At 43.6% G+C, this 19570-nt stretch overlaps 1 protein-coding gene and 1 long non-coding RNA gene across 5 annotated transcripts in view; one reads left to right on the top strand and one right to left on the bottom strand.

Annotated features, from left to right (window-relative positions):
* Positions 1–13983, top strand: part of LOC147635980 (cilia- and flagella-associated protein 61-like) — a 60345-nt gene extending 46362 nt beyond the window's left edge. For all 4 annotated transcript variants that reach the window (XM_086801406.1, XM_086801404.1, XM_086801405.1 and 1 more), the window contains 6 exons: positions 2239–2384; positions 2487–2648; positions 8638–8752; positions 8859–10237; positions 12045–12610; positions 12914–13983. In XM_086801406.1, the coding sequence (XP_086657532.1) occupies positions 2239–2384; positions 2487–2648; positions 8638–8752; positions 8859–10237; positions 12045–12610; positions 12914–13877 (3332 nt within the window). In that variant the 3' untranslated portion in view covers positions 13878–13983. The remainder of the gene's footprint in view (positions 1–2238; positions 2385–2486; positions 2649–8637; positions 8753–8858; positions 10238–12044; positions 12611–12913) is intronic.
* A 4138-nt stretch (positions 13984–18121) lies between these two features.
* On the bottom strand, positions 18122–19322 carry LOC147635979 (uncharacterized). The gene is made up of 3 exons (XR_015266383.1): positions 19224–19322; positions 18550–18618; positions 18122–18448 (listed from the first exon to the last, which is right to left on the bottom strand). It is a non-coding gene; the product is annotated as an uncharacterized LOC147635979 (long non-coding RNA).
* Between the last annotated feature and the right edge of the window lie 248 nt (positions 19323–19570).

Here is a 19570-nt window from a genome sequence, read left to right as displayed (position 1 = left end):
TTGGAGCTCGGACTCTGCCTGTCACACAGACTCATACAAAGCATATATCCCCCAGTGCATATCCTCGGGTACCTCAATGTCATGCAATCTGTGCATAAGCCTGGCACGTGGTACGGTATCGAAGGCTTTGCGGAAGTCCACAAAGCAGCAGTATATCCTTCTCTTCTATGCCCTACCCTCTTCAATAAGTATGCGAAGTGTCAGTATGTGATCCAAGATAGTAAATCCTCTCCTGAAGCCAGCCTGTCCATGTGCTCGATGACCATGCCTGTCTGCCCATCGGCTCAGCTCCGACTCCAATATAGAGCCATATAATTTGGCCAAGTAATGACCAATCATGATCGTCCTGTAGTTGCCTGGTACCATGGGGTCCCCACTCTTAAAGAGTGGTACAATGATATGCTCTGTCAATCTTGTCGGGAAACCCTCACAAATGGCACGATTAAACACATGTACGATGAGTGGAGCCAAAGTGTCTCGTGCATATGAGAAGTGCTCTCCAACTAGCCCATCATGATCGTGTGCCTTTCCATTCTGTAACCTGTCTATCGCATCTAGCACCATCCGCATAGTAAAAAAGGTGCTGCTAGCCGGTCTAGCTCCCAGTGGAGGGGGGGTGGGGGGCTGTCCTGGTGCATCATATAGCTCTCTAGCATAAGTATGCCATGCCTCAGGTGCAGTAATCGGAGTACCGGGCTGTCTCTCGTGAAACATCTTCCATGCCCTCTTGCTGTCCTTCCCTAGGAAGAGTTGGTAGATCTCCTCCTCTAGCTTAGCCAGATAGGCTTGTTTCTTCCTCCGCACAAGGCGCCGAAAGATCATCCTAGCTTGTCTATGCGTGTGAGCAATCTCACGCTGTAGCTGTGCTCATGCCTAAGACACTCATCATCATACCAACTGTTCTGTGGGGCAGTTCTGCGGGGGTGGGTGGAAGGGATCATAGTGCAGGGAAACGCATATGAGGTGGGTGCATGTAGTACACCTGCCAATCCTCTCGTGATCTCGTCTAGAGGGCTATGCGGGTCTAAAGCGAACAAGCCATCAGATAGTGCATCTCGATAAACCCCAACTGTCTCACGTGTAAAGTGATATCTCAGGTACCTAGGTAGATGAGTGGCTGGCCCATCTCTCGGGGATCTACCTACTAGTGTGAAACTCAGGTATGCATGATCGGCTGCTAAGCCAATGGGCCTACTGAAAATCGTGAAACCCCGCACATCAGGTATCAGTGAAGGAGATCCCATCAAGTAGTCCACTGTGCTCGCTTCCCCTTTAGAGTTCGAGTGTGTGAGAGCATCTGATCCTTGCCATCTCGATAAGCCATTGTATATGACCAACCCATGTGCACTCCTGAGTGTGAGGAAATGCCTGCCATAATCTGTAATCTCCCCCTCATCCTGTGCTGATCTCTGCAACCCTACATCCTCTGCTGTGATCTCCCGGTACATAGCCTCTTGAGTATCATACAACTCTGTCTGCTCTATGTGTGTACGTGCATTAAAGTCTCCCAATAGTAATATGTCTCCCATGCTGGCAAACCTCATGATATCATCATATAGTGGTATATAGGGCGACTCTCCTGATGGTGCAAACCTGGAGTGGGCTGGGGGAAAGTTGCATACCGCCACATATAGCTCGCGGAGCCCCTCTTTGCATATTCGGACCCACATGTACCTCGCATCTGCATCTTTATGTACGTCACGAAGCTCCTCCCTGTAAAGTATTGCCACTCCTCCAGATCCTCTGGTACCTCCCACTGTGCGTGGCTGAGGGCGGAAAACTGATTCCCATCTATAACCCCGGACGTCAGGAAGCCTCTTGTTTGTGCACTGATGGGTTCCGTATACATAGCAATATCATTGTGTCTGAAAGTATCCTCAAGGTATCCTGCATCTGTTCTAAGGGTTCCGTTGCAATTCCACACCACGAATCGCAAGGTCTCATAGGCTGTGCACCGTCAAGCGGGCCTCCTCTCCGTAATGATGACTCGGTCATCTCTGTATACCGCCCATTTCCCCTCTTTCCTTGCCTCAAGCACACGCGGCATGTGTTCCTTCCGGTGTGCTATCTATGCCGGTGTAAGATCCTCATCCAAATAAATCTTTTCCCCCTTAAGGGCCATCCTTTTGGAGAGAGAGAGAGAGAGAGAGAGAGAGAGAGAGAGAGAGAGAGAGAGAGAGAGAGAGAGAGAGAGAGTCAATGATCTCTAGAATCGACAAGCGCATGGTATTTTGGCAGATGAAGTAAAAAATCAAAAGCAAGGCTGTCCTGATAATCAGGCAAATATGAAGACAAATTGTATAAATGCTTTCCAAATAACAATGTTTTGCTTAGAGGAGGAGTTTGGAAATAGGGCGGTTGACCTATTAATTGCGGCATTCATTGTAAGAGTGTTTGAACTTTGAACTAAGAAAATTCTGCTGATGTTGGTATTCTTTGTTGTGCTGAGTACTTCGGGTATCTAAACTTGTTCAAAATGACTGAAGTATGAAGGGAAAGATTATTGCATAATGGAATTGCCATACAACAATTCTGCACCAGATTTCCTTCGGTATTTCATGCGCGTACTGAAGAATGGATGCGCACAAGATGCCACCAAAGAACATGATGTGCTGCTTTATATTCTTCATAAGCAGTCTTTGGCTTCTGTAAGGATTCATCTCTCTTATTATGTAGCTTTGTGATTTTTTATTTTTATTTTTTGTTTTGAGGCATTGTCTTGATAGTCTACGATGGTGATAATATTTACTTTTCTCTTGGAAAACACTACTTTGCTATTACTTAGATTTGTGATTAAGGCTTATTGCATCAATAACTAGACATAATTCTAAGTGGAAATCATGTGCACTGCGCACACGCACACCCGTGTACGCTTCAGCATCACACACACACACACACACACATCACACATCACACACACACACACACACACACACACACACACACACACACACTCACTCACTCACTCACTCAGCTTTTCCAATTCGAACGCAAGCACTTGTGCACTTTTGTTTGCATGGGCATCCTCTGTGTGGGCTCATGTGACAGTGTGTGACTGGTTAGTTTGTGGATGCCTGCATTCGCACGTGTATGTGGGTTTTTTCTTTTCCAGGTGGGGGGGAGGGCATTGTTCAATGCCACCACTGCCATCATTCAAGTGATCAAACAAGCTGCATTGCAGGATGAAAAAAGAAATGGGAGATTCTTCCTAATTTTTCTATCCACAAAAATGGATGTTAGTTTAAGTAGTCACCTTTTTGTCCTTGTTTGAAGGCCTTCATAGAAATTTCTTCTTATGTGTCCATATCTTGGAGTGCTTTTCTTAGGACTGAGGTTCACTGTCAACAGTTGGGCTTAATCCTTTGTCGCTATGCTTGAGTCAGAGTGCTCTCAAGTACCAAGGTTAATTTCTAAGATTCACTGATGACGATTGTTTTTTAAGTCATTCCTATGCATGGCTGTTATATACGGAGCATAGGTATCCAAGAACCCCTTTCCAAGCTTTGAAATCTTGAAATAGTTTCACGCAAACTTTGGAAACAAGTGGGCGAATTCTCATCTCAGTATGCCTTGGAATCAAGGTTCTTTTTTCTTAGGACGTTTTTGTATGAAAAAGGCATGTGAAAAAAGAATATATGAAAGAAAGAATATGAAAAGTAGCTTTGAAAAGGAAGAAGATCAAAAGGATTGGAGGAAGGGGACGGTTTGGGTTCCCTTCATTGTTGGAGAGAGGACATGTCTCGGGGTTGGGGGAAGCTTCACAACACTTAATAAACAGATATCGATTGGAGTTGGACATACCAAGCAATAGGCAAAGGGAGGCTGGGCATACAAGGAGATGATGGACATGTGAACAACCCTTACAAAGAAGTTAAGTCTAAGTCTTTCCTAAAAAGAAAAGTCGCCATATTTCAACTCTAATTTAGTCTTTCCACCTCATTCCTGCATTGTCCTGGAATTACCAAGAGGGTCCCGGGAGCATGTGAATAAGATTTGCCAAATGATGTCAATAAGACTCCACTGGTGTAGTGGCAGACCCCTCTATAGTGACCAGGCTGCTGATCATGTCACAACTGGAGTCTTGGCGTGCGGCAGGTGGACCTTGCAAGGCGGAAGCTGCTGCAGAGACATCTCTAAATCTCAGTAGGTGTCTAGCGTCTCATAGCCAGTGTGTGTTACTTTTGTGTGGAAGGTTATTGGCTGGTGAGTAGATGTGTCGCCCAAGTCTCGTCAAGTAGGTGAAGAAGGTGTTGCTGGAATATACTCGTCATGCTGCCAGATCCCACCAGTTCTGCTCTCTGGGCTGCTGCTACAGTAGATCAAGTGTCCTGTTCTCCGGAGAACAAATCAGTGGCTACAACAAGGATGGAGGAATTCGTTGCGAGGTGTGACCATGAAAGCCAATCACTGGTCTCCAATGGCCTCCTGGGAGATAAGCAGGTGGTCCTCTTGCCCTAATGAGAAGACCAATTGCAAGAGAACATCACAGAGTGCAATAACCCACAAACAAATGGCATGTGGCTAGAAAAGGGACAGTCAAAAAGGAGGAAATGGGAAATCAATTGGTGGAGACCACTCTCTGGAGTTGTTGACATAATAATCAGGATGTGATCCTGGCTCTACTGCACAACCCTTGGGGCACTGTGGTTGTTGCTCTGTGATGAGCTGTGAGAAGAAAAGCCAGGAGCTAAAGAACTATGCAGGACCAGATTTCAGGCCTACCATGAGACATGGGAGGGCAGACCCAGCTGATGTACGGCTGGTAGATGTTTCAAATGAGCGTTGCCCACAGCCTGTAAGGTTGAAGTTATCCACTGGAGGAGACTAACTGTAAACGAGGAACTGAAGGTGTCTGGCATATCACGGGTGACGGAATCCAATTGCTGCCAAGTTTGAGCATGCGGCCTATTTTCCAGGTGCCTTGTAAATACCATGCGTATGATTTATAAATACATTGGTATGGGTTATACTGCTCAATGTATATAGAATTGGTGATGAGTCATAGAATAGGTCTTATGTCTACATGGCATGGTATTTCTAGTAGAATAAGATGCATAACACATACCAAGCTTGTGGAGGCGTGTGGAGAGCATGTGCAGGAATGTAGAAGTATGCACAATAGAGAAGCATCCTTCTAGAAGTCTTATGTGGATCAGGAGATTTCTGACTTTGAGATAAAGCCTATCTTCCAAGTCAACGAATCTTTGGATTAAGAGATCAAGAAAACACATTTCAAAACTAGCCAAGAAGGATGAGTGATAGTGGCATCCGTGCTTAGGCAATCCAAAGTTGAATGCTTCTTCTATCTCTTAATGTAGTTCTTGAGAAGAGGTTGAGAAATCTCCTGTATAAGGAGCCTTTTGCTCACTTGTGAGGATATTAGCATATTAGCATATTGAGCTATAGATCTTTCTTAGATGATAGAGTTACTCTCACTCTTGTAGCTTATTGCTTTCCTACTTGATAAGGTTTAATTATTAGTAATGTTATTCTAGTTTCCTTGGGTCTTAATGGAGATGTTCTAACTTAGTAAGCGTGTCTAGATCATATGATGTGACTAATACTTATGTTAATATTCTCTCTTATTGTCTACTCCATTACCTCTTCTAGCATGTATATAATATATTATAATTAAGTCTTGTCTCTCCCTTTCCATTGTATTTCAACAATTGTGCACCCAACAAAGTCACAAATAGTCCTAGCATTTAGAGTGGTGAGAGTGTACATATTTTGGTTCTGTTGTCGAGACCTTATCAAATTTAATGGAGAAGGTGAGGAGCTTTACTTCAAAGTCTTTGATTTTGGGTTCTTCACCGCCATCGATTGAAGCGAACTTCTTCCAAATTGGTGTAGGAGATTTAAAGGCATTACAAAGGCTAAATTACATCAACCAAGATCATTCTCAATAAGTGGGTATAATGTGAGTAATCTTCTTCACATGTGAAAGGAAAAAGTCCGGTTTCATGGTTTTGATCATATCTCAAACTATGAATAATTTTAAGGAGCTTCAAAAAGCAAAGACATAGTACTTTTTGAGAGCTTTCAAATGAGTCTATGGATGCGACTTTTTAAGTTTATATGCAGAATATACTGAGCTCTGAATTGAGAGGAGTGAGGATTCTTCCTTGCGAGTGTGACTCATGGATACTACATTGTATGCTTGATATGCCCAATAGACTTGCAGGTGTGCATGATGCTTCTACTGTTCCTTATCCATCTTCTTGAAGCATTGAGCTTCTTGTGCCCAAGTCTTTTGCAGTAATGATACCTGATCTTGCTTTCTTTCTTGTCTTTCCATTTGCTTAACATAGCTCTGTCAAGATTAATGCTGCTGTCACTCTGCTCTTTGAGCCTTTTGTCTTCTTCGGTGAGCATTGTCACTATGTCTTCATAAGATGTATCTTTGGCTAGCCGGAGAACAGTTAGAATTTGGGAAAAGCGTGATACCTTTTGTATGCTCATGAGAAGCAATGCAACTTTGTCATCATCTTCAACAACCACCCCAAGATTGGAGAGAGTTGAGTGACAGACCCAATATATTGCGTAAATGTTCACCAAGGTCATCACTTTCATTCATCTTTAAATCAAAGAGTGTATGCTGGCACGGATGGGTTTCTCTCAGGAGTGGATCAGAGGAGTCTCTTGCATGTATAGGGAGGCCCACATCACAGTTTTAGCGTGCGGGGGGCGTAGTGAGCGCTTTCAGATCTCCCGTTCAATGAGGCAGGGATGCCCCTTAGCTCCACTACTTCACCTTGTAGTAGCGGAGGCTATGAGCAGGTTTTTCAGAGTTAACCCAGGGGTCTCGAGCCTCAGGCCACCTCTTCGCATAGAGGAGTAGTTACTTGACTTTGAGTTAGTGGATGATATTGCTATGTTTTTGAAGGCTTCGTAGGCATGCCTCTTTGCTTTTCGCACTGCTTTGGAGATGTTTTGTTTGGCAACAGGTGCCTCCATTAACTGGCACAAATCAGCGGGATTTTGGATTAGTTACTCTCTGCAGATAGATTTTGGGTTTGGATGTGGGGTTTGCTTGGATTGAGAGAGGATGCACTACCAGATACCTTGGTTGTTAGGTTGGCATTGACATTTGGCCTACACAAGAGTTCGCCCCTGTGCTCATGAGCATTAAAAGCAAACTTCAGCATTGGAGTAGCAGGAAGCTTGATTTGGCCTCTAGAGCCTTGGTAGCTAGCCAAGTGCTATTGGCAACTGCTTGGTTTGTCACATCGTGCTGGGTTTTTCATAAGGGATGCATTGGGTTAGCTTCATCGGCTCATTCGAAACTTCCTTTGGTCAGGATTAGATGGCATTGTACACACCAGGGCGAGAGTGGCTTGGGATACCATTATTATGCCTAAGCAAGAGGGAGGATTGAACATCATTGACCCAGAGATGCAGTGTAGGGCTTTACTTTGTAAGCTGGTAGTCAGAGGATTTCTTCCTGGCACTAAGCCTTAGGAGGACTTTCTTTTGCAACAGATTACGAGGTGCATTCCGATTAGGGGAGGTGATTGGATTTACAGCCCACGTTTTACCTTCTTGGATGCAAAGCACCAACCACCTTTCTTTGTTGCCCTTGGTGAGATCTCTTCTGCAAGCCTAGGATTGCATGAGGAGCTTCTTGGTTCATATTCCTCCGTGGTCTGTTGAGGAGGCTCACAGGCAGGCCATTGTGTGGAATGACTTTATCTTGGATGAATTTGGTAGACCTGAGCAGCCACACATATCCAATGGGCTGTGTGGGCAATTCTTCTCCCCTAAGTGTTGGATTAGAAGAGGCTGACGAGTCTCACGGAGGATGAGAATGCTTCGCACCCAGCACTTGAGAGACACTAGTCAGAAGATTACGCAGATGAATGCAGCCATACCTAACCATTGGATCATAGGGAACTTCGTGGAAGGGCCTCATCACTTATGGTTTGGGAATCGGAATACCTATTCAGGTCATGTGCCTTCCCACTTCGGGTGAGGATGATGTACAGGAAAAAAAGAATGGGATAATCTGGAACATCCTCTGGGTATCTGTACACTTCCAACTCACATCATCAATCCAGATCTGATCCACAGTCTCCACCATGAACCATCAACTATATGCAGAGGAGGGACTATATACTAGTGCTTCCCATGCTGATATGATTCCTAATATTAAAAAGCTCCGTGTCAACCAAGGGTTTCGAAACATCATATTTCCTCAATCTTCACTTTTTCAATATTGAGAAGAGTGAAGTGTTTTTTGCTGCATTATGATGAAGATCAATAACCTGTAGGAGTGAAAATGTTATAAATTACGAGGTGACCTTGCGTGAATCCAATTTGAGTGTCATGAATTGAATACTGCAATAATGGCTGCAAACTCAGGTTGATGGCATTGGCCAAGATTCTATAAGAAGTGCCAAGAAAGGTGGTCTCTCCATTATCACCATCTTGAGGGTGACGTGAATTACACTATATCTGATCAGGGCTCATGCATCATACCTGTATTCCAAATATCAGTACCAAAAGAGGACCATAAGAGCATAGGGAAAAGACTATCCTCTTGTGGGTGTCTACCCTTGGACTTGTTATTCAGACAATCGTATCAGTAAGACTAATAGATTGGAATGTAATGATTTGTCTTATATTTTTTCTTGACAGGGCTTTGAAGTGTGTTCGGCAAAGCCTCAGGATACAGGAAGCATAAAAGACCTTCTAGAAGGTTTTCAAGACTGCAATAACATTCTAGATTATGTGGAACATCCAAGAAAAGGATGTAAGTTAAAAAATTCAAACATTATCTTAGTTTAATATGTACAATGCCTCCATTTTTAGCTTAAGCCTTATGAATCTTATGTATTCAGTTCGGTAGTATTATACAGGCATGGCACTGGTGGCAACTTCACACAGGCAAGTGGTGGGTTTCGCTTTGGTGGAGGCCAATTGCCCGACTGAAGCATTGTATAGCCACTTTGACCTTAGCCCACTTGTGAACATAAATCAACAGCACGAAGTAAACCAGGCAGTGGTTGTTCTCTTTGTCTTGAACCCTCTTTTTGTGAACCGTCAAAGGCTATTTCTCAAGGAGATCATGCGGCAAATGGGGAAAACTGTACTCTTTTTTCCAGTCTTTCCATCTCATGATTTCTCGAATGTGATTGAAGACATGATTCTTGTTCCTGGTAGATGGCATGTGTCTATGTACCCCCCATGCATGTGGGGGCAAGCTTCGTATCCTGCCTCATTGGGACCACCCAGCCTACGGCCTAGTCTACATGGCAACATACAACAGACTACGATGAATTCTGCAGCAGCTCCCAAGATCGGGCATTACTTTGGCTTTGGGTGTGCATTGTTTACAATGACGCACAGGCTCATCAGCAGACACAGAGCCATTGTGAACTCCCGTATTATCGTGGTCGGGGCATCCCAAACAGCTGCAGCCTGTCTTAGTAAACTCACCACTTGTGCCAACTTCAAATTCTCTAATCTTACACTTGTTTCACCCTTTGGCTTCAAGGGTCTTTCTTCCAATGGGAAAATGCTCCTTGATGTCGAACAAGGTCCTGCCAACTCCTTTCAAAAGATGGGGATCGATTGTCTAATAAATGTGGTGGCAGATTCAGTCATTGGCCTTGATAGAAAAGCAAAGTGCATTCACCTCTCAAATGGAAAAAGCATGCACTATGATTATTTGATACTTTCAACAGGTTTGCAGGATCAAACAAGGTGTAAGCTCCAAGTGGGTCAAGATAAGGGAGTTGTTCGGATGGATGAACTCTTTGTGATGCTAGATGAGAATGTGATTTGTTTAAGTGTTCCAGAGATGGATTTGCCGGTGGTTATCTATGGTTTATCTCTAGAGACTTTCTGCTCTATTCAGCTTCTCTTGTCAAAGGGTATACCAGGAAGCCTCTTGGTTGTGGTCTACTCTGAACTTGAGCCTCTGGAATCATTCGCGGAGAAGTGTTTTGGAGACAAATATATTGCTGCACTTGTGATAAAAGAAGTGAGAGGAGCAGGTGTTACTGTAAGATCAGGGTTGAGACTATTGGAAGTTAATTGTGGAGAAGCACAAGGTTTTTTGCAAAGCATAGTTTTGGAAGATGTGGCGAAACCATATCGAGCCTCCTATAACTTTCAAGATCAAAGTGCTGACGGTGAAGCTAGAAACGGAAAATGCATTAAGCAGCCGTGCATGTTGGTTGTAGCATGCACACAAAGACATGTGGATCATGGCCTACTTCAAGCCATTAGAAAGGTCTCTCTCTCTCTCTCTCTCTCTCTCTCTCTCTCTCTCTAGTCATGAAAGTAAATTAGCATATAATTGAACATAAATTACTTGCACACAGTCTTTTCACATTCATGGCTTGTTTTCTCATTTACTATTTATAGACAGGGCGAAAACCACCCCAGGCGGCCCAAAGGATGCTCTTGCCATTGCATAGCCTCCCCCTTCAGAACAAGGAAGCTCGACCTACCTCCTTAACTGCCCTGCATCCAGTCCCCTGTTGGAGGTCCTATTATGTACCTGGACACTAATCTATGGATTAGGGATCTAATCCAATAGGGTTAGAACTTAGGCAGCCCTGGGATTAGGGCTTAGCAGGCAGATACTTGGCTAGGGTTCCTAGATTGATAAAACAAGCGTAATGGTCTTTTATAGCACGTTAGCTATTATGGCATAGTGATCACTATATAAGTGAGAGCTTGGGTTATTATGAGACATAGTTGTGCGGATGCGCCGCTGAAGGTCTGGCTTGGACCAAGTGCTCATGCCACGCACATGGCCAGTACGTAGGTTGGCGTGTCAAAGGCCTACGGGCAGGCTTCAGTAGTATGGGATGCCGGGGTTAGACGGGCCTATGGGACTGTATAGGAGATGATGGAGGAGGTTTAGCCCTCGTGCTCTCCCACCACCGCATTTCAGTGGTGTCAATGGTCAGAGCCCCTGTGCGACATTGGACCCCAGAGACTGGCACATGACACTGCTGGGAGCTCATATGGAATTTGGCCGCCTAGCACATTTGGTGAGGGCTCTGCATTGATATCATTGGAGGTGAACCCACTCCCCCTGCGGAGACCATTCATGCTATAGTATATATGGGTTGATCTTATCCACACCTTGCAGGGATGCCTGAAGTGCCTCTGATAGGGGATATAGAGCACATGCAGAGGAGACAGTGGGCTACTTTCTTCCGCACTTAGAGCACTAGACCCTTCTTCTCCAGAGAGGAGGGTACGGTCACAGGGATATACAGGCCACCGATCCCTCCCCCCCTCCCTCCCCCCCCTTACCTTTCTCCCTCTCTGATGTAGCCTTCCTCCGAGAGCGGGAGCCTCCCCTTCATTTTTTCAGTTTTCTCTGTCATGGAGAGGGTTGTGCTACGCCCTTTGGCGGATTTTCTATTAACTAATGGATCTCTTTTTTGGGGAATAAACTATGTTTTGAGTGTGTACATGTGTGGGGCGTGGAGGGGGGCCTATTGTGACATATTCTGTTGCAAGGAAATGCAGCCACATATGACATTGTGTACCGCATCTTCCTTTTTTTCCATAGTATTTGCTGATAATTTCTAGATAATGCTGGATGTGAAACGCAGGAGGGCCTTGTATTCAATGGCAGGGTTGTGGTAGTTGGCAACTTCCAAACCGATGATCCCTTCATCTTTGCTTGTGGAAGCCTTTCCAAGTTCAGCCGTCAATGTGGAAAGCGCCCCCCCCCCCCCCCCCTCCCCCCTCGCCCCTCGCCCACACCCTCCCTTTCTCCCTCTCTGATGTAGCCTCCCTCCGAGAGCGGGAGCCTCCCCTTCATTTTTTCAGTTTTCTCTGTCATGGAGAGGGTTGTGTTATGCCCTTTTGGCGGATTTTCTTTTAACTAATGGATCTCTTTTTTGGGGAATAAACTATGTTTTGAGTGTGTACGCGTGTGGGGCGTGGAGGGGGGCCTATTGTGACATATTCTGTTGCAAGGAAATACAGCCACATATGACATTGTGTACCGCATCTTCCTTTTTTTCCATAGTATTTGCTGATAATTTCTAGATAATGCTGGATGTGAAATGCAGGAGGGCCTTGTATTCAATGGCAGGGTTGTGGTGGATGGCAACTTCCAAACCAATGATCCCTTCATCTTTGCTTGTGGAAGCCTTTCCAAGTTCAGCCGTCAATGTGGAAAGCACCCAAATCTTGAATCATTCAACTCGTGTGAGCTGGGAAGAAATCTAGCCGATGCCATCATCTCCTTATTCAGTAATCACCTTCCTGATCAACATAAGCTTCGGGGTGGCCTCCTGCCTGTCCCTCTTGAGGTAGTGCCACAAGCAAGACCTATACAAAGATGGCCCAGAACCTCTGTACCAAAGCTCATTCAAGCAAAAGGTGTGGGAGCGCTGCTTCCGGGGAGTTTAGTTTATTTTAACATCGAATGCCCTACCCTCCAGTTTGATGACTCTAAGGATAAATCTATCCAGCCTCTTACTATGAAGAGAGATGACTCCTTATTGAGAATAGATTTGACAAAGGCTCGAGAAATTGGAAAGGTAACTTACTGTGGAAAAGCGAGCCTGGAGGCATGGAAATTTATCAGACTCGTTGGGTCTCATGATCCTTTGATAAGCAATATGGTTTGTGGGTAAGGCGTTTCTTTTGAACTTTTTAATTTCCCACTGCAAAGGATTTGTTGAGGGTTTTCTGAAAAATAAAGCTACAGGCAGCTTACACATACAGCCTGCCAGTTCCCAGAAATCGATGATGGGGATGGGGGACTGGTGCTCATGGGCAAACATCAAGCTTGTCCACTGCCCTCATCCATCTGGAAAACATGGGCTGTGTGTAATCTGCCTCATTGTTCTCTCAGAAAAGACATTTCCAATACTTCATTTTTGAATGATCATGGATGGACATGGTTAATGGCTTTGGTTGATCTGTTTTGCAGTCATGCCAAGGCTAATATCAACATGATGGATTTCTTCTCACAATCATGGTTCACACTGATCTTTCATGACAAGTACTTCGATCTCTACAATCAATTGTGCCTACAGGTCTCTGAAATTCTTAAAGACTCGCCTCAAGAGGAAAAATTGGTCCAAGAGGTGATCAAAGATGGGTTCATCATGTTCTTGAATGCTTATAAAGCGGACTTTCCGGGACTCAGTATCAAATGCCCCAGGCTTTCTAGTAACTCTGAGCAAATTCAAAGAAAAATCAAGGAGGATGTGTCAAGTGCCTTAAGGAGATATCCTATTGCAAGAACAAAGAAGGTAGACCATCGAAATAAAGAATCAAATGAAAAACAGAATGAGTTAGTATGTATGCCGATTGAGGAGATTGATAAAGAGCTTGAAAATGAGTCTGCTCATAGGTGGGAACGTACAATGGAGAAGATAACTACAGAAACACCAAGACAAGGAAGTAATTCCGCTGTTAAGGCAAGAAAAATTGTAGTTGTGGAAAGTGATAAGGGTGGTAAACCTTCAGAAAAAGCAGAATTAGAGTTGGCAGTGGAAAAAATAGTGGAAGAGCTATCTATAGCAGCACAAGCTAAAGATGGAAGTTGTTCTGCTATGAGAACAGTTATTGGAGGTGACAAATCTGTCAAACCTTTGGAAAAGGCGGAAGTAGAGCTTGCTGTGGAAAGAATAATGGAGAAGATAGCTGGTGGACAGCAGGATAAAGAAGACAGTGATCCAGTGGTGATCGCAAAAATCACAGTTTTTGAGAGTGAAGAAGCTGGCATACATGTAGAAAAGGCAAAAGTAGAATTACTAGTAGCAAGTCAAACCTCAAAGCCAAGCTTTGTGATCTCTCCATGTGTAGATGCATGCCATCTTTCTGAAGAAAAAAGGGTGAAAGTATGGCTTCAAGATGGAGATGGTGACAAAGTGAATGTGAGGCAATAACACTTTGGCTACCCATGTTAGTATTGCAAATTAGATGCGCATGTTTCGATTTTTAGACAACTGTAACTTCTTAGACCAATTACAAAAGGCTTAATTTTTTCCTAAATCAAAAGAAGAGGACAAGCATTGTTCAGTAAGCTGCATGCTTTGATGAATAGAACTGGCCATAGTTGCATCCAAACTACATTTGGATATAATCCAAACGTTTGGAACGTTCACTAACGTTTGGAAACGTTAGTGAACGTGCACTTCTGATTTTACAAGTTAAAAAAACAAACGCAAGTCAACATCGTTTTTTTGTTTGCTTTTCCTTACGTGCGTGTGGCAGCCTCTGTGTGGCGCTCAAGTCTTCTCTTGCGGGCGTCTCTATGCGGCGCTGAAGTCTCTCTCTCTCCCCCTCTCCCGCACACGCTCAAGTCTCTCTCTCTCTCTCTCTCTCTCTCTCTCCCCCCCTCCCGCAAAATTGAAACTAAAGGTTGTATAGTATTAGTAAGTGCTTTAATGTTCATTGATGAATCTTCAAACTTCATATTTCAAAATTTTACAAGTAAACTATTAATTTTGTATATATATATATATATATATATCGGGGGCAACGTTCAGTACGTTTGGAATCTTTTCAGCACGTTTTCCAAACGAACTAAATGTATCGTTCACTACGTTCGGAACCACCTTGGAATTGATAGCTTTTTAAGATGTTTGTAAGTTAGAAAATGCAACGATGAAAGATGCCTTGGATAAGCATACTGCTAATGCATACACAGAACGAGAAGTTTTTAAGTGATGGGCAGGATTTCCTAGAAATGGTTCATTGGGGTAATAAAAATTGACCACTTGAAAATTTATTTTTCATTGTAATGGGTAAATTAGTAGGTTGCAAATGCATTATTAAGGCATATCATCAGCTTAGAAGATTGTGTTAGTAAAAAAGTGAGAATTTGGGATGTTGGAAGGCTTAATGATATAGATACTCAGTAATCATGCCACCTTTTCCTGTCTCTTCTGACAGTACTACCCCCAATGAGACTTGAACACCAAAAGGATCATCCTCACTTACAATGCCAAGGTCTATGGAGAATATTTGAAGTGAAAGAGGGCAAGATGGGTTAAGATTAGCTAGGCTAATTCAAGCAGGAATCATGTCATGACCACAGTCAACTCGCTAGGCATGTACAACAAAAAATAAGTTGTTACATTGGATTCACACATCCCACATTTTTTGTTGATGGATTGAATTTTAGGTGTAGTCATTTAAGGCATGGCAATTGGTCACATTTTAGTCTCTATCTACACGAGTATTTGTGTATTCATACATTTTATTCAAGGAGCAAGGGTGGCAAATCTTATTCCTAGTTCTAACAACTTCAACTTTACCTTAGTAGTACACATGCAGGGCATCTAGCTGGCAAAGCATCGTTGTGGTAATGGAAGTGTAGATTTTTTCATCAATAGATTGACAAATCTACAAGCCCATTTTTGTAAGTAAATGATAAAAGCAACCCCTTGTGAATGAAGCTCTTGTGTTAATGATATTGTCAAGTACACACTTAATCCAAGGTGAAATTATCTGTAGGTCGTGAGAAGGGCTTTGTGTTGCCTACTTACAAGCACTTTTTGTTTGTTTGTTTGTTTGTTTTGCAAAGGATTCTCTTTGGCCCTACATGGTTTGTTATCTTATTCTTCTAAATCATTATTGACGTTAATGTATTCCACCTTATTATGTCATTTTATAGCTAGGGAACTATTTGTTCTCTTTCAATTTTTTCTTATTGCCTTGCAAAGATAGGCATAGTGACAACTTCTCTCTTTGCCTTTTGATGTTAAATCAATGCCATCGAACAAGTTGGCTCATTGTGCTATGATGGTAGGTGTCTACCTAGTAGCCAAAGTGCTATAAGGCAAAAATAACCTTTACATGTTAGGTATTCCTAACAATGTGTCTAGGCTAATTCTATTGCTATTAGTTACTGAAAGAATAAGCGAATGTATGAGAAGCTAAGGTATAAGTGATATATGAATGTAGTTCATATCTGAAAGTGCACCTATTTCATCACTTCGTATTAAAGTCAAATTTTCCACATCCTAATTGACTTCTACCTCCTTTCCCTTTTGTGCTCTGTATTGTGGCATGTTCTCATTGATTTGCAAGTACTATGGAGTTTGGGAGTATTCCAGATCTTCAATGAGCCCAATGAGCCTATGGTGTGTAAATTGTGAAAGAAATCTCTATATAATTGTGCGGTTATGAAATGTTTAAAAACATGTAAAATGAGCACTCTTTTGAAAGGAATCTTTCGGTATTATGATTCGAATGTGCTTGTATGGATCAGAGGATCTAGGTTAGATATTTATGCAAAGTGCTAGAGAACAAGAGGTCCAAAGAAAAGCAAACACAAATATGATGCTAGATTGCGCATTACCCCTTACAAGAATTAAGTGTAAATGTGTTTCTAGAAAGATCATGTTCTTTAGAGTTGGCCAAAAGGCTAGGGAGTGTAGCATGAGGGACCAAATGGAGAGATGGGTGTGAGTATGGTTTGGTTGGTTGGGTTCAATTTGAGCATCTCTCTCTCTCTCTCTCTCTCTCTCTCTCTCTCTCTCTCTCTCTCTCTCTCTCTCTTCGCTGCTTTGTGGATTTCTGCAAAGCCTTTGACTCCGTCCCTCGATCTTGTCTAATAGGACGCTTGCATGAGCTCCACTTCTCCCATGAGATGATATGGGGTGTGATGGCACTATATGAGGCAGTACTTGGCCGAGTACGTGTACCCGATGGGGCTTCAGGAGAGATATGTGGCACTATTGGGATTAAGTAGGGATGCCCACTCTCACCTACACTCTTTGGCCTATACATTGATGAGATCACAATATTTGTGGATAGTTTCGGAGGTAGAGGTTCACCATTGGCTTAGATAGTAGTGCCCATATTGCTATATGTTGATGACATTTTCTTGATCTCAGATTCAGCTAAGGGTTTACAAAAACACTTAAATGCATTGGATAGATTTTTGCAAGGAGAGAGACCTTACGATCAATTTGGGAAAAACCAAGGTTATGGTCTTCAACACATCTTATGCAGTCACCTCACGATTTTCTTTCATATACAGAGATGCCTTAGTGGAGATTGTGAGTCACTTTTACAAACCCTTTGTTTTGCATGACCACAGCTGGCACTGACCGACTTGCAAGGGGGCATGCCTCCCTAGCCCGTATGGAGAGACAATATTTCCAGGCACATTTCCAAGAACCTCGCACTAAGTGATGTCTCTTTGATACTCTAGCACGATGACAAACGGTTATGTATGGTGCAACCTTTTGGGGGCCAGGCCTAGGAAAGGATCATTGGAGGAGCATAGGAGCAGTAGAGAGGATGAGGCCTATTATATGTTCAGTTGCCCAGCTTACTACGAGATACGGGGGAGATTCCACTGCCTCTTCTGAGAGGGATTCGGACCACTCACATGGGTGATACAGTTTGAGGATCAGAGGTGCTTGGGCATGTACTTGATGGAGCTCAGACGACACACGGATGTAGTGTTGAGGTAGTAGGCTGAGAGAACCCTGGCTCCTATAGGACACCTTACAGAGAGCCATCACAGATTTCTTTGTGGTACACACATCTACATCGGAATCCACTGCCCACAAACAGTTTCTCTACTATGACATCAGAGCCCACCACCCATACCCACGCTCTAGCTTCACGCCCCAGAGGAGTTCTTAGCAAGAGAGCTCAATCCATTTTGCGAGCCAGACATCCCCAGAGCATCAAGTCCCTCCATCACACAAAGACAAATTCGTGAGGTTCTTCGCCGACATGACACGTTTCCATCACAGAGGCCTGGCATTCACCCCACCATCAGATCGGTTCTAGCCGAGGCAGGTATCGTCATTAGTTGATCACAAAATATCTCACTCTGCACAAGACCATCTGTTGATCACATGTACTGTCAGATGTTTTCGTTTTACTTTTTCTTTCAGTTTTCCATGGCTCAGTATATCCATGGTACCATTATATTACTTTCGGTCGCATAGGCTCTTAATATAACTTTGTCTCTCTCTCTCTCTCTCTCTCTCTCTCTCTCTCTCACACACACACACATGCGTGCGCACGCACGTGTGTTGAAACGAACATAATTGGATTGAGACATGGTTAAAGGGAGCAATAGGCCAAAGACTGAGAGAGACAACAAAATTGTTAGATAAAACACAAAAATTAATAGTGCAAAATGTAACTGATTACAACAAAATGAAACAAAGTATCTTTACAACTAAATAAGCCAAATAAAATAAGACCTAAAAGTGCAGAATCAAAGGTCCCACTTCCATGTTACTTGTTGCATCCATGCAAGAAAGTTTTTTAATTTGTAAAAAACCTTAAAGGGTATTACAGGCATGTAGTAGGGTTGGTTGCTTGGCACACTAAAGTTGTGGTTCTCCTCTAGACATTATCTCCGGCTTATGACACAAGGAACACACGAATAGGCAGGTTAGAAAACTAGCATAGCACAATGACAAGAATATTGAAGCAACACTTGCGTTACTCCAAGATGTTGTTACATGCCCTTCCCTGTACCCTGCACACCCAACAGTGGTCATAGTGAGTAGGATGGCACACATACGGTAAGTCCTCAATGCTCATGACACAATGAGCACACGAATAGGCAAGTTAGAATACCAGCGTAGCACAGTACACTTCCATTACTCCAAGACATTGTTACATGCCCTTTTCTGTATCCTGCATACCCTGCAGTGGTCACAGTGAGTAGAACAACACATATGCGACAATGACAAGTGACTACAACACTCATGGAGTAGACTCAATGAACATAAAACCATATGGGAAGGTTAAGGATACGGATGTAGTATGAAGGATGTAGGATGAAGGATCCTCTAGGAAGAGGTGAGGGCCATGTAATTCTTGCAAGATGTGGTGGATTCTGTGGAGTCGGTGGCTTCGGTGACATCTCCTATCTCTGGTTAGATGCCATTGGAGTGACAGGCCTTTGGTGGAGTCTCCTATCTCTGGTAGATGCCATCGGAGTGATAGTGCAGTGCCTTAAATTCTCGTGCATGCAGCACTGGTCCACCGAATGCTCGGATATGGTCCGTCCAACGTCGGAGTGATCCACTGTGGCGGTGTCAGGGTGATCCACTGTGGTTGGGGTGATCCACTATAGTGTGGGTGAGACACTCAAAAAGGCCAATACGGAGGGAGGCGAGAAGGATTAGCAGAAAAGAGGGGGGGCAAAGGGGAGTATGAAAGATGGATGTGTATGATTTTGAATTTATTTTTTTTTCCAAAAAAACGAAAGACGAAGAGAATGAAAAATTTTGTCAAAAAGAATTTACCGTCTGGAGTATGAGAAGGCATGAGTATGTAAGATGCCATGGGGGAGGCGAGTATGAGCAGTGCCCATGGACAGGCGAGTATGAAAAAAGAGGGGAAAACAAGTGGGGGGGGGAGTATGGAAGAAAGGGGGGCGAGTATGAAAGGAGGAGGGGGTGAGCATGAAAAATACCAAGAAAGGGGCGAGTGTGAAAAATAACAAGAAGGGAGTGAGTATGAAAGGAGGAGGGGGGCGAGCATGAAATGTGGCACGGAAAGCGAGCATGAAAAAGTCCAAAAAGGGGGCGAGCATGAAAGGAGGGGGAGGTGAGTATGTAAGATTGAAGTTCCCACAACCTCAGAGGCAAAG

Source organism: Cibotium barometz, chromosome 8 (assembly GCF_041138505.1).
Source record: "Cibotium barometz isolate CiBa-2024 chromosome 8, ASM4113850v1, whole genome shotgun sequence".
In the NCBI taxonomy this organism is placed as follows: Eukaryota; Viridiplantae; Streptophyta; class Polypodiopsida; order Cyatheales; family Cibotiaceae; genus Cibotium; species Cibotium barometz.
This window is presented reverse-complemented; position numbering and strand designations above follow the sequence as displayed.